This window comes from Copidosoma floridanum, unplaced genomic scaffold (genome assembly GCF_036245765.1).
Source record: "Copidosoma floridanum isolate Cflo_tuat_1 unplaced genomic scaffold, Cflo_Japanese_pri ptg000025l, whole genome shotgun sequence".
Lineage (NCBI taxonomy): Eukaryota > Metazoa > Arthropoda > Insecta > Hymenoptera > Encyrtidae > Copidosoma > Copidosoma floridanum.
This window is the reverse complement of record NW_028321902.1, coordinates 2,879,213-2,894,113: the sequence shown is the minus strand read 5'-3', so window position 1 is coordinate 2,894,113 and position 14,901 is coordinate 2,879,213. Positions and strand designations below refer to the sequence as shown.

The window sequence follows — 14,901 nt, the reverse complement described above, 5'->3', positions numbered from 1 at the left end:
AACGTCATAATCAGTGGAGACTTGAGACTTTTATACTTTAGACGAAATCAAAATTGTCTACCATTTTTCGTTAATTTAATGATTTCAAAATTTACGAGGTTGATTTAGAAAAGTTTCTCCTTCTATACAATGGAGTGATAATCGAGATAATAATAAATGGGAGGTGTTTATATGTAACCAAGAAACTAATAATTATACATGTATTGATTCATGTTTAAGAGTACACAATATAGTATTTGGTTCGTACCTTCAAGTGAGATTTTTTGATGCTAATTTTTTAAAGTTAATGCTCTGTTATAACGAATTTTTTACATAAATTTACATCTATTTGTTGTAAGTATACAAATAAGCAAAATTATTTTAAAATAAGTGTTTAATTAAAAGTGAAATTAATGTTTGATGCATCATTCATATCGCCAATGATATGCTTTACTAAAATACGCCGAGTGCAATTTTATATGTTGCAAATTTTTTTTAAGCTCCAACCTCTAAGTAAAATTAAGCAACTGTGCCAACACATCCTCATTTGTAGATACATAAACGAATGGTATAAATACATACAGGACCGTCCCTCGAATCACCTACTTTCTTCTCTTGGAGTTAAGAACATAGATAACTTTAACGGCTGCTACGCTTTTGCAAACGTTTCTCCTTTTAACGTCCAAAATTTTCAATATCTCATCTGCACTTTCCAGCATAAAACAAAGCAGCGACACCATATATAGAATTGAGCCGAAGAAGATTAGTTTATTTCCTTAAATATCGCGTGTTGGTACTCACGCGTTAATGTGGATGACAATTCAGTTTTATCACCTTCTATTACGCAGCTCTGCTCATAATATATTTACAATTCTTCGTGTAGGTCCTGCACCTGCTTTTGTTCCACATTTATTTTTCCTATGATATGTTTTTAGAATCAAGCACTGACCCATTTGTAAGTACATCGTGTTATTGATCGAACGCTTATTTTTGGGTGTTTGTATAAAATCACAAGCCAATCATTTATTTTTGTGTTTTTTTTTTTATATTAAAAGACAGTGTGGCGATTTGATGTTACTGTGGCCGTTTCTCTAGTAAAAAAAACTAAAATTGAAGTGTGATATTGACCACAAGCTCAAAATAAGCAATAAAATACCTAATCATTTTGTGCAGCATATACTAAAAAGTTAAAGGAAATATGATTTTTTGTTTTTTCTGTAAATTTAAAGTAATTTTTATGCATTTACCACTACCGTAGTTCTATTTTTAACTGCATTACATTCTAATTACCAAACAACAATTTTTTTACAACACTTTTGTTTTTTATGGTAAAAGATTTTTTACTTTTTTTTTCTTCAGATAAAAACAATAATACTACGAACCAAACATGAATTTTAGGTTTGAAAGAAATAAGATTTAAATAATTTTAAAATAATAATTTACGCGAGTTCAAGTGATTCAAGTGGATCTTCGCTATTCATTATGAAAAATTTCAATTAGGCATCCTACCGATTCTACAATAAGCGATTTTTTACTTTTTTGAGTATCTTCCTAAAACCAAAGAAAATCATCGTATTTTTTCTTTTCTACCTCATGTTCTTTATTAGTTCTCGGCGTAGAACGAAAAATATTCCAAAAAATAAACCAACGCAGCTGACAGGGATTTGAAATAATAATACCTTAGTATGAAATAAATAATATATTGAGCTATTTCCAACATCAGGACTACCACCAACACAGCGGGTTAATCGAATTTTGGAGCTCATTGTTTCAACCAATCAGAATCCTAGGTAGGGCCACGTATCTTCTTACAGCAAATCCGAGCTACTTTCACTCCTACCCTTTAAACGTTGCGGCCAATCTTCTTAAACTCGCGACCATCAAGCGCCTTTTTTCCCCTGCGACCGCAAGTTTGGGATATTTTGTCCTATTCTGTTATTATTTTCATGAGTATTCAAGTTATGTATTGATTTTGTGGTTTCCGTTTGTAAATAAGTTGACGAAGAACAGATATTTTCGAAGATGGTTTATGAAAATAGAGCAATTTGTAAATAGTTGCAGATATACCCACGCGTTAAAGAATTTGATCTGATGTTGTTTGTGATATTGTAGTACTTAAGCTGCGAAAGAAAAGTTTGTATTAAAAATAGTAGACAACTTAATCCGATAATTTTCAACTCAAATTTAAACCCTAGGAGATAAATACAATGTATATCAATACTATCGAGTTTCGATGAATAATACTTGTTACCTCTCAAATCGATATCGCCACCTTATTAAATAGCAACTTGGTCAGTTTGACTCAAAAAGTTTCTCCTTAATCACTAACAAAGTACAAACTCAAAGGTAACACTGCAGAGATTCTTCCTAGGCATGAGGTATGAAGTAAGCTCGTCATTTGTCTGGAATCAGAAAACTGCGAGTCATCCAATTTCAAGTAGTACGAGTCCGAGTTTGGTCAGGCATAGGCAGATTTTATTTAAAATTATGTTCTCGGGTATCGTACACTCATCCAAATGTAGTTAAATTAAAAAAACCATTATAAATACAAAAAAAAAAAAAAAAAAAAAAAAAACTTAAATGAATTCATTTTCGTTAACGTGACTGTGCCAGTCTTGCGGAAGTCTCAGGAGTTTCGTATTTTACCCGATGCAGTATCTGTTTTTACTAAAAGACGTTCTGGTGGACTTGTATCCGAAGCGATCGGCCGAATTGAAAGAATCAAGACACTATTTGGTGAAATTTATACTTTCCCCATTTAAGAGAATCTCGAAAATTCATGTGATTCTTAAAGTCATGGAAAGGACAATCGACTACTTTATAAAAGTCAAGCCAAAGAGTTATCGGACAACCTAACCGGGCATGTAGTGATCAAGGACACAACTACACTCTAATTATTAATTTAGTCTCGTAAGTCTCCGACCCCCTTGACACGATCGGTAGGTAGCACCTGAATAATACATCCATCAGCGCGTCAAACAAAAAGACTCTCTTAGCACATGATTTATTAAAGCCCTTGGCTACCGCGTACCCGCTAATAGTATAGTTCTCCTATAGGGAAAAGCAGCTGGGGAGGAATTACCCACTTTTACCCGCAAACGATTTTTACTGGACTAGTATAGTATATATACTATAGTATACTTACAGGTAGTAGTGATTCCAAAATAATCATATTTTTTCAATTTACATATTTTTTTCCTAATAGAATTAGCTTAATACTTATAAATTTAATGGTATTAGGACATCTAATGGGTAGCGATTTTTATCCTTACCTATTACATATTCGATATTAGAGTGGCGTCAATTTTGGCTGCAGCTGTGCAGTCTACTTATATGAATATATGTTATCGCACGTAATACGGTAGAGGCCGCGACACCGATGTCCTCGGCAGTTGTATTATAGACGGGCGATTTTGGTCGCTCAGCAGGTCGAGAGACTGAATGATTTTTCTTTTTATAGTAATTAAAACTTCATAAATTTGTTTATAAGAAATAAGATAACAATCATCATTTAATCAATTTAGATGGTCTGTTTATTTACTGATAAATCAATAATACAATTTTTTAGGAAATTGAACAATGAAAAAAAAAATAATAATAAAAGAATAAGAAAAGAAAGGAAAACAAGAAAAAAAAATTGCATTAAAAGGTGTGTTTGTTAGCCTGTGATTTGTGGCGCTGAGATAGAAAAAAAATCATTTTTTATAAACCATTTCCGAAAATATCTGTTCTACGTCAAATTATTTACAAACGGAAACCACAAAATCAATACATAACTTGAATACTCATGAAAATAATAACAGAAGAGGACAAAATATCCAAAAGTTGCGGTCGCAGTTAATTTCTAACCATAGTGGTTAAAAAACTTAATGTCTCTATTTAACTGTCTTTATTCTATTATGCCTCAAGCATTACAGGAATAAAATAAATTTAATAATGAAATGACATCATTTATTATTACTCCTTCTACATTCTCTTTCGTAGATGGTAACCATGAGTCAATCGATATTGTTACTGTTGATTACAGTCTACACATTGGCAACTGGCTCATTTTTCGGAGGAGCATATAAATATAAGAAGTTATTGTCTGAGTCGAGCCACGCCTCAACTTTATCCGAATTAAATTGTTCTGGAATGTTAACTTCCAGGGGAGTTTTTGAGTAAGCGTTTTCGTTCTCGTCATTTTGAACTTCCTTGATGCCGGTTACAACAATAGATTTACCACTGACCTAAACCACAAACATATTTTTGTAAATAACAATTTTTTAATAAAATTACCTTAATCCGTATCAATTAAATTTTATTGAGACATCTGATAGCTAGAGACTTTTATTTGTATGATTATAGTTCTAGCCGAAGCAGAGCCTAAGACTAGATGGCAAGTACTTGTTCAATTTAATTTTAAAATTAAACGCGAGTAAAACTTAATCATAAATAAGTAAAACCAGACAAATACTTATACAAAAAACTTCGATACTTACGATGACGTTGAGCGTATTGGGAACAAATATTGTAGTATCGATTTCCCTCAGACGTTTGAACTAAAAATGCACCACTTTATAAAACTTTTGATAAATGTAAAAATAATGAGATATTTGTCTATGATTGATCGTTTCCTTACCTTATTACCATCGGCGGCTGAGATGCGAGGATCATCCTTAGATATTGATTCAATCTCCAACTGCCTCGCCTCTTGAGACGTTTTGCTAGGAGATGTAATTTCATGACCAGCCAACTCCATTCCACACTGGTTAGCAATTCCTTGTTCTATTATGTTATCCGGCCGAGACATTAATTCATCCGTAACCTCTTCGGACATTTTGATACAAAATACTATGTAACGCGAAATTCTCGATAAGTGAAAAAATAAAAGTGCAAATTGTGGTTAAAGTTACTTAATAAGAACCTCTTAGTTGTGAGAAAAGTGGCACGAGTCTGTTGGTCTCGAGGGTCTGATCGTCTTACTTTCGCGTTCCAATCAAATCTTTCCAACCTGCCTCGATAACTCAGAATATTGCTGACGTGACTGCAATTCTATACAATAGTTAGTGAGCTACAACTGCTAACTGCTACGAGGCGAGTTCGGTTTTACCACTGATTCGAGCGCCTTATCGTGGCCGAGCTGCTAAACAAGGTACACATATTGTTGACATTGTTGTTCGTTTGCTGAGCATAGAGGGGATACGCCGAGTGTCCGCTTGACGATTCGCGTGGATATATTGCACTACAGGGGAGGGCCCGAAATTTACAGAAAACAAAGGAATTTCGAGCGATTGTACAAATATCAGTGTATAAATTTTGTGTTGTACAATATTTTATTTTATTTTAATGTTTTCAATAAGACGTAAATCAATTTTACTAAAAAAAACGTTTTCAAACAACACTAGAAAAGGCAACGAATAAAAGTAAATTTTCCGTAAAATAAAGTTTTTTTTCATATTCCTTGGTTAGTTTAAAATGAAAATTGTCATCTAGAATTTTTCTGTACATGATGGCAGGTTTAAAAATATACTAGCAAATTTAAAGTATATTCTTTTATTATATGAACGACACAGGACTTACATACTATACAGTGTTAAAATCAATACATTAACGTAAAAAACATTGAACTATAATAAATGTGTTAAATATGATAAAACAAAATCAGTTTGAGAACTTCACGATTTAAAACTGTTATTCATTTAAATTTTAGTTTCGGTTTAAAATCAATGAATACTATGTCTGTAATTTTTCACAATAATATGGGTCCTGTGAACTAAAAAATAAATTATGATTCTTCAAATTAACAAATTTATTTTTGATCCTGAAAGAAGCTCACGGTTCAAAGCTTATCATTTGGAGACAAATTTTTTACGAATCTAAAATTTACGTACTTTTAAATTACAATGTTAAAAAAATCTTTTACACCTTGCAGAGTTGCAAAATTCTAATTTTTCAAAAGTTTGCGAGATTTTTTACTAAAAAAGTATGACGTTTAGAGAAATATTATGAAGGATATTTTTGCTGAAAATGTGCCAAAGAATAAAATCAATTTTTTTTTACCAAAATTCCATGATTTTTCAATTAGATTTTAAAAATGGTTTAATAACCATCGAAAATCGTGTTCGGAAGGCCATAATATATTAACAAAAAACTTGAGTGGGACCATTTTAATAGAAAAAACTACGGAAACCTAACTGGTGCCTACTATTTGGTCGATTAATTCATAAGAACGAAATACATAATGCAAATAAACACATTATTTATATTTTATTAATTTCGAAAACCATTAATTTTTCTAATTACAATAAAATTTTGAAATTAGGAAATTTTGCACTGCCCTTGAAGTACTGCCCTGGGTGCGTTAGGTACTACTTGTCACTATTGTCAAAATTTAGCAGTCGTGACTTGGATGCAAAAATATGATTTTTTGGAGTTGTTATAAAATTGTTTCAGGGAAAAAAATTTGTATAACTCAGTACCTAACTAACAACAAGAAAGCTCCTACAGCTTAAAACATATTCATATATAGTAATAAGAGGTTAATCAATTTGTCAAATTTCTTTAAAATCTATTTTTTTATGTTTTTTTTTATGCCAAATACTTTTTAAACCTAATGGTATAGTGTGAGATAGCATTATTAAGATCAATAACAAAAAAAAAAAAAAAAATAAAAATAAAAAAACTAGAGCAAAGAGCAAGACAGAGATATTGGTTAATTGTAAAGTTGAATGTATTTTAGTTTTTTTTGCAAAGAGATACGAAATTTCGTTTTATCTCATCGAGCTAACCAAAGTGGTTTTGACTTTTTGTACGACCACCGGCAGCCACAAAAGTTAGAGTAAAAAATCGTCCAATCGTTGGAGTAAACATTAGTTTCGAAAAATTATTTTCTATTAAAAAGACAAAAAAATCGATTAGCCATAATTATGAATTGGAAACAAAAATCTTACAGAAGAAAATCTGCTCGAATTTAAAAATGTACGACTTTTCAAAGCTGTAATAATTAAGTTGCAAAAAGGTGCTTTTTTAAAAAATAATTGGCTTTTCGCAAAAACTACGCAACATACTACTTCCTAAAAAACCACATGCTACGTTCATAACTGTTTAACTAAAAAAATTATTTAAAAATCAACGATCTTAGGCAGTCTTTAGCAAATCGTAAAAATATAAACTATCGAATTGAAACGCACCAGAGCTCATATTTTGTACACCATATTCCTTCCCAATAAACGCGAAAAACTCCATTTCCGACACTTGGCTTGCAAATTAATCAAAGAAGGGGAAAATCTTTTAGTTTTTGGAATATTGACACATCAACTTTAAAAACCCTTAAAATGTGACCTAATATATGAGGAAATATCATTCTATCGGCATTTATTTCCCAGTCAAACCCCCTATATTTATCTAAAGCGAAGTGGCGCGAACGAGCATTCAGTACAAAATAATAAAGCTCTTCTGCGCATGTGCAACTTTGCGGCGGGCCGCTGCCGCCGCTGGCCGCCTCGGCTAGTCTGGGCGTCTGGCTGCTGGCCTGGCAGAGAGCGGCAGTCGAAAAATGGCCGCTGAGCTGAGTGTCGAGGAAGTATGTGACTTGTATTTTGGAACACAAACACGTATATAGGTATACTTCGCGTGTGTATAACTTGTAGCCTTTAATCCAACGTATTATTCATCTGGGTCTGGAGCGCATCTGAAGGCTCTTTATACAATTGAAGTGTTCGGTTTTGAATAAATGCGAATGTGACAAGTGTGTCTCTGTGTGTATACGTATATATACATTGTATATACGATGACAATATAATCGGTACTAATCGGTAAACATAACCTTAACCTCTCCCATTCTTTCTCCCTGTATCTCTTAATCCTTCATTCAACTCTTTTTTTGAGTAATTACAGAAAGAGTCAAGTACTCTGCCAATTGTGCGGAGAAAAGAGTGGACAAGGTGATGTCAGACCATTGCCCAGCCGTCCATTGACATACACGTACATAATATATAAACTGCTCTCTGTGCACGTAGTACTCTGTGTGTGTATATACCATGTAGTACTGTAGTAGTCGACGTCTTCTCCTCGAGATCGTATACGACGAAAAAGGCGTAGCAGCAGCTGGAGCATCGATGATGTTCGTTAGTGCGTGTATGGTCCAGTGAATGATAAATTAATACAGTGGGGCAGAGATATTATCTTGATAGTTGTGTCGAAGTGCGTGTTTAGAGCTATTTTTATGACGTTTTTGAAGCCAAGTCTACATACAACAAGCTTTATGGGATAGAATTAGAAAAGTATAAACAAGATATATCCTATAAAGTGCATCATCATACACAGGGGTGGTGAGTGCACTTCGATTTGTTTATAATACACAACACACAACATAAGGTTCCTCGGCACAAGTACTTACTATTCCTCCATCTCTTGAGTATTTTAATATGTATGTATGTATGCTCGCGGCTGATGCTGCTTGACGCTTGCGGTATATAATATAATGATACACGCCCGTTGGCGAGATTTTCTTTCACTCATATACGCACACACACAGCCTTGCACAGAGGAAAAGAGAGGGCCGAGATTTTTGCAATGTATACACACGCATGCCGGACAGCAGGTGGGCGTCTCTCTCTTTCTCTTTTTTTTTTTTTTTTTTTCTTTTTTTTTTCCTACGTGTTAAAGTGTGTGGGCTCTCTCGTTGCTGTTCCGGAAGCTGGAGGAAGTCTTGAACATAGGCCAGCACAAGGTATTAAAAATGCACGGCAACGGGAGAGAAAGCTGCTGCGAGACGAGAGGAGGAGGGCAGGGGTCGTCGTCGCGGTGTACACGCAGTATATAGGTGTTCGTATGACTACACACAATATTTCCACCGATTGTCGTTTTTGAGTTGGTTTGATTCAAGATGCTTATCACCGGTTAGTTGGGGCTGATAACGGGTGTACGTGACACTAAAGAAGCGATGAGAATAAAGTGTATAATCGCGAGCAGAGAGAGAGAGAGAGAGAGATCTGATCGGTGCACCTGTCGATTTGTTGTGGCTTGTGGCTCCCAGAGTACACGCGTTATACGTTTATACATGTATATAGAGAACGAATTGACACACACTGGTAGGTAGGTGTACCTACATACATGTGTGCGGAGGATGTATCGTTTTATGTTGCGCCGATGCTCTCAGACTGAGTCTGGGAAAAGAAGAGGAGAGGAGAGTATTACACTGACCATCCTCTTGAACGGGTGTGTGAGTTTGTCGGTGTGGTCGGTCTGTCTGTGCACATACGAGACGGAAGACCTTTCTCAGGGTCGGGATGAGTCTCGTGCATTTTTCGGGGGCTGGATTTGTTAGTGTTGTTTTTGTTGTCTTAACAGACTTTTAATTTGTTTTGAGCAGGTAATTTGGTCATTTTTTTTACTTGGGATCATGCGACAGCTGGGACTCTCTGTAACCGATGATGGGTGGTATTAAAAAATAAAGAGGATTCCAGACTGCATTGCGGGCTTTTGGTGGGAGGGACACTGTTGATTTTTGCACGAGCTCCAGTACTTACAGGCAGTGTGTGTGTGAGTGTTCATTTTATATTGTTGTGCAGTGTCTTCTGTATATAAGTTAACCCGTGGCGTGACTGCATTTCAAAAGATGAATTGATGATGTCTGGTGTTACTTGAGGATTTCTCTTTCAAGAGTCGAAGTGATTTATTGGACGAGCAAGACTGCTGATGTTGCATGAGGTTCTTCTTTGCACTTGAACGCATGTGTGTGATTTAATGAGTAATTATTTGATTAATTGTACATGGCATTTCGCTGAAAAGTCTGTTGAAGTATGATACAAAAAAAAGAAGTAAGAATTTGATCATTACAACTATGTGCTTGTACCTTGTGTATGATATAAACATACAACTCGATGCTTATCACCTTATTTTACTCAAGATTTAATCTCAATGATAAGAAGAATGTGTCTTTTAAATGTTTATCTATTAATACAGAGTTTAAAATGAAAAACGATTAATTTTTTTCGGCATTAATAAAAATCGTTATTTCATAAATTTTTTTTATAATTTCCAGGTTATTTGGGATTGTTAAATTTCACCATTTTTAATAATAGTTGTAAAGTTTATAAATGTCATAGTTGCTGTTGAATTGTAATTTATTCCTTCAAGGATGAATAATTACGAAAACTATAAAACATAAGTATAAAAGTTTTAATATGGACAAACTTTCACCAATTACAGAAAATTTTTTAAGTATTGATGAACATTATATGTCTACCTGATCAGTGAAAGTCTGCTCACAATATTTAAATTCATGCTAATTATTTTGTCTCCGCTAAAGAAGAGAGAGAGAGAGAGGATTCTTCTCTTAATTTCGTCATTAAAATCTAAAATTTGTCAGGGTTGAAGAAAAAATTATAATTTTACCACCTCAAATGATTATACAAAATGTCTGATGTATGAAAGCTTGTGTGTATTTATTGAATTAACCACAGTTTTTTACGACGAAAAAAAATTTTATATTTGTATATAAATTCTTAATTTATGCCCACACAATTTCTTAAGTAAAATCTCGAGTAAAACATACATTCATAATTACCTTGTCTCTTGAAATACTTCAAGTAAGGTATTTTCGATTTTAAATAACAGTAAAAATAATTCGAAAAAATTATATTGAATTTACCAGCTGTGTCCATTTCAACTGTAAAATCATCGTATTTAAGTTCCTACCTTTAAATATTTTTTATTTGTGGGCTTACCGATAAGGTAAGATTTGAATAACAATGATACTGATTTAAGTACTTGAAAAGAACATTTTTTACTTTATCTTATTTTTTCTATCATTGTTAAACGTGAGCACAATTGTTTTATTGTACATTTTTTAATATTACAAAATATAATTCTTTTTTTTGTAAATTTAATGCAGAATATTTGGAATATTTTTACTACTAACGTTTTTTTTGTTGTAATAAAATTCAGAACAAGAATTTTTATTCTACAACAAAAAATTGCCGTATATCATTGGAAAATTCGATTTATATTCATACCCTACACTTTTTTTTTCTTTAAGTTTCATCACCTTTTAAAATGTAATACCTTTTTTTTTAAATAAAAATATTATTCAACACTGTAACGAGCAGTGATAAAAAAATTCTCCAACGTTTAAGCAAAAAACCGTCGCTCAAAATATAAAAAAAAAAAAAAGGCACTCATGCCCAAGTTTGATCATAATCAGCCGGATTTTCCCATTTTCACACAAAAACGTTGTCCGAACCAAAAAAGAAAAATCGATTAAAAACACTAACCTAATCTCCCCCCAAAAAACCCAAAAACCTACATCGCAGCGCGAGAGATCCGGAATTCCTCACGCACCTATACCCAGCCCGCGAAGAATTCGCGCTGTATGGCCGTATACGCGTTTATTTCGCCAATCGCACACATAGCGTCGCCGTCCGGTTAGCCACATCACGAGCCTATATAGTATGTACTTCTTTCTCTCTCGCTCTGCCGCGATCGATGCGCCCCGGCCTCTCCTCACGGCCATAGCCAACTCGGCTGCGTCTAGCGGTTCAGAGAGGCTCCCAAAGAAAACTAACGGAAAAGCGCCGCGGACGCTGGCTCGCGGAGAGCTCTTTCGCCGCAACTGCGTGCGCTCTGGTAGTATACCGATTTTTTTTTTTTTTTTTTTTTTTTTTTTTTTTTTTTTTTTTTTTTCAATAAATATTTCATTTTACGTAATGACTCAATTCACGCGTAACACTTTACCGGGAATTTTTGGAGGGTTGATTAATTATAACCGCCTTGCAGTTTGCGTGCGTGTGATTTTTTTTTTTTTTCGGCGGTTAGCCAATGTCAAAAAAAGAAATTTTCCAGTGTGTACGTGTTTGTCGATTGTTTTATTGGGAATATGTAGGTGAAGCGCATATTGATAAATTAATGACGATGGTATCGATGCGCCGAAGAAAAAAAAGTTTAATAAGTAGGTTGATATAAGCTAGTCATATCCCGCCGATCTGATCAAGGTCAGCTCTTGGAGCGCAATTTTATTTCAGTTTATTCTTGTATTTTAGCATATTTAATCTGCGATGTGGTGTTTTTGCGTTTGTTTTGCGTCTGAGTTTTTTTTCAGTTCCACGCGGAAGAATTTGCACGACTCGCAGTTCTTGACCTTAAATTGCCGAGTATCCGTTAAATTTGTTGCGGTAAATATTTATAATAGAAGGTATTAGTGGTGTGTGCGTGGAGAGAAATATAAAAGAAACGAAAAAAAAATTTGAATTAATTAAGACTCTGTACTCTCATTATTATGGTGTAATAACTGGTTTTTATTTCAATAAAATATATTGTAGCTAAGAATGAGCGTAATTATATAGGAGTACTTTTTTTTTCTTTTTTTTACTATTTAAAATATATAATTGTTTTTCGAAAATACGATCCAAGAAATAAGAAAAATTGTTTATGAATTGAAAAAAAAAATTTTTGACTACAAAGTGTTTGAAAAAATGTTTTAAAAATTCATTGAAATACTTTTGTATTCTGAAAAAAAAAAATTATTTTTCTTAAATAAATGCTTAATTGTTGTTTTAAAAAATTTTGTTCAAAGCAGCAATAGAAAAAATAATTTTTAGGACAAATGATACGTTATATATTTAGGATAAATATGCATTAAATTTAACGTTAGTAAGAGGATTTTCATTACGTCAACAGATGACGCACAACAAAGGTGTTGATTATTGTGTATGCAGCCAAATTGTTTTTCTTTCCGCTCACACACATTTACGCCCAAATTTATCGGTATTTATTTTGTGCGATCGATGCGTTTGTTTGTTTTACGAAATGATTGCGCCGACGTTGATTTTGCCAACAAAGTCGTATCGCCTCATCATTTATGTTATTCCCCGTGCAACTTTTGTTTTTTTTTATTTTAATTTGAGAAATTTTTTTTAGGAATTTTCATTTGTATGTGTGTCGTCGAGTTGTATGCGTTGAATATTTTTTGAACAGTTGTGTAAAATCAATTGTTTAAGATAAACTATATAAGATAGATTTATTTAAAAGGCACTGACGAAATACGAGAAAAGGCACTTTCAATATTTTCATTTATCAAAACAATAATTAAATACAAATCACTTTCAAAACCCCAATTTCCGCGTATTTTTTTTTTTTCCATTTGTACACGCAGCAATTTATCGAATGATCTGTCAACAACATAGCTTTTAATTTTTGCTTCGTCATTGAAATACATGATGAACTATTGAAATTATATACGTATCATGCTTTTTTTTCTTTTTTTTTTCGTAAATTCATTCTCATGTTTTGAAAAATAATTTAAATACGTGTTTAAGCAAATCTGGTCGGGTATCAATCAAACAATATTTTTCATTCGTTTGTCTTGCAAAACTCAACATAAAACATCTCGCAAAACATTACAAAACAGGGTAGTACCGACATGTACAAACATACATCGCCTACAGTGATGAAATGACGTGCACCTAAGGTATGGGTGCGAATGAAGAATATATAAAATCAGGAAATTTTTCGCTAAGCCTGCGTGTGATTTCATCAATTTTCACCTCCAGAGATCCATCGCGATTTTACGTTTCGTAACGAAACTTTTCTAAGAACAATTTTTTTTGTCTCTTATCAGCCTTTCGCGATGATGAGTTTGGTGTTAAATTTATCGAGAATCTTTTTTTCCCTGACGATGTGCTTGTCGTAGCGTAATACTGTTCGTCGGCTGATCTGACTGTTGTAATGATTCTTCTGTTATTCAAAAAATATTCGTAATAGAATATTTTTTTATAAACAATTATCACGTATATTTATTGAGATTGTCGAATATAATAAATCTGAAAATAACATGTTTGACCTTTTCAAACTAAAAAAAAGAAATTCACTGATGCATTATACGTATAACTATAGCTTTAATTTATTATTAATATTGATAATCAATATAATTGTACTCTAAAATATCATGAAAATTTATTGATATCCAGAAGCCATCCGAGAACTATATCAGTTAATTTTTATAACAAGCAACAACTTTATTAGATTATAAAAAAACACTAATAAAAAGATGGTAAATTATTAAAAAACTAATATTTTTGATTGTCTGTACACTATGTTTTTTGTCGGTTATTAAAAATCACGATGTGTAATAACGTAATTTTCAATATTCAAGAAAACATCTTTTTTTTTTTTATAGTTATTAAAAAAAAGTATTTGGGCTTTTTTGAGTCATTCGTATGTCACATCTCGATAAAATAAAATATAATTCATAGTTGTTAAATATTTCCATAGTCAATGTTGCGCGTTCAAATTTTCAATACCATAACAATCACACTCCGGACGAGAGCTGTCGAACGTGGTAGCTTAGTTAATAGAGCAATGGTCTCGAAAGCAAGCGACTGTGGGTTCGATACATAATGCCTAGTGAGCTCTCTGAGCTATATTGACCAAAATCGAAAATTTCAGCAACATACCTTCAAGGATATCATGCATTATATCTATTTTTTGTTGTTGAGTCTTTTTTTGTATTTTTTTTTTTTTAAGCTAGTTTTCGTGTTTCTCTTTGAGCGTCAGCATCAAACACCCTTAGTATTGAAATTCTTTTTTATTCTGCTTTGAAATGTAAAAAAATGAAGACATGCTGTAGTAACAACTGAAAAACATTTGAAAACATTCTGAGCTATTGTTTTTCATAACCGTCGTTTCATCAGCTATATTGACCAAGAAACCACTTATGAAAAAAAAAAATTTGTATATTGTATAGTTGAAAATGAAAACAAAAATTTCTAATTTATTTTTTGATACCCCGAAAATCCCAACTATATTCCTTTTACACGTGCGCACCTGTGCAGGTGTGTTTACATCACTGCCTGTGTATATTCGTGCAACGCACACATCAGACACATGATATATATTATACACGCGTTGGTAAAAGAGGCGCCCGTATATATTATATTTTTA

The 14,901-nt window shown here is 33.0% G+C and overlaps 2 protein-coding genes across 9 annotated transcripts in view; one reads left to right on the top strand and one right to left on the bottom strand.

Moving 5' to 3' along the window:
- Positions 1–1,254: 1,254 nt before the first annotated feature.
- LOC149373908 (uncharacterized) lies at positions 1,255–4,798 on the bottom strand. Its single transcript, XM_089595458.1, has 4 exons — positions 4,601–4,798; positions 4,461–4,520; positions 4,027–4,208; positions 1,255–1,261 (listed from the first exon to the last, which is right to left on the bottom strand). Exons 1-4 carry the CDS (start codon positions 4,796–4,798, stop codon positions 1,255–1,257), a joined length of 447 nt encoding a protein of 148 aa, XP_089451584.1.
- A 2,725-nt stretch (positions 4,799–7,523) lies between these two features.
- The window catches only part of Slik (Sterile20-like kinase), a 29,175-nt gene continuing 21,797 nt past the window's right edge, over positions 7,524–14,901 (top strand). For 4 of the 8 annotated variants that reach the window (XM_089595333.1, XM_089595332.1, XM_089595331.1 and 1 more), the window contains exon 1: positions 7,524–8,291. The gene's annotated coding sequence lies outside the window, so the exon portion shown is untranslated. Of the gene's footprint in view, positions 8,292–9,474; positions 9,505–9,612; positions 9,697–14,901 lie in introns of those variants that run through there. The other 4 variants (XM_089595328.1, XM_089595327.1, XM_089595329.1 and 1 more) reach the window with 4 other exon arrangements.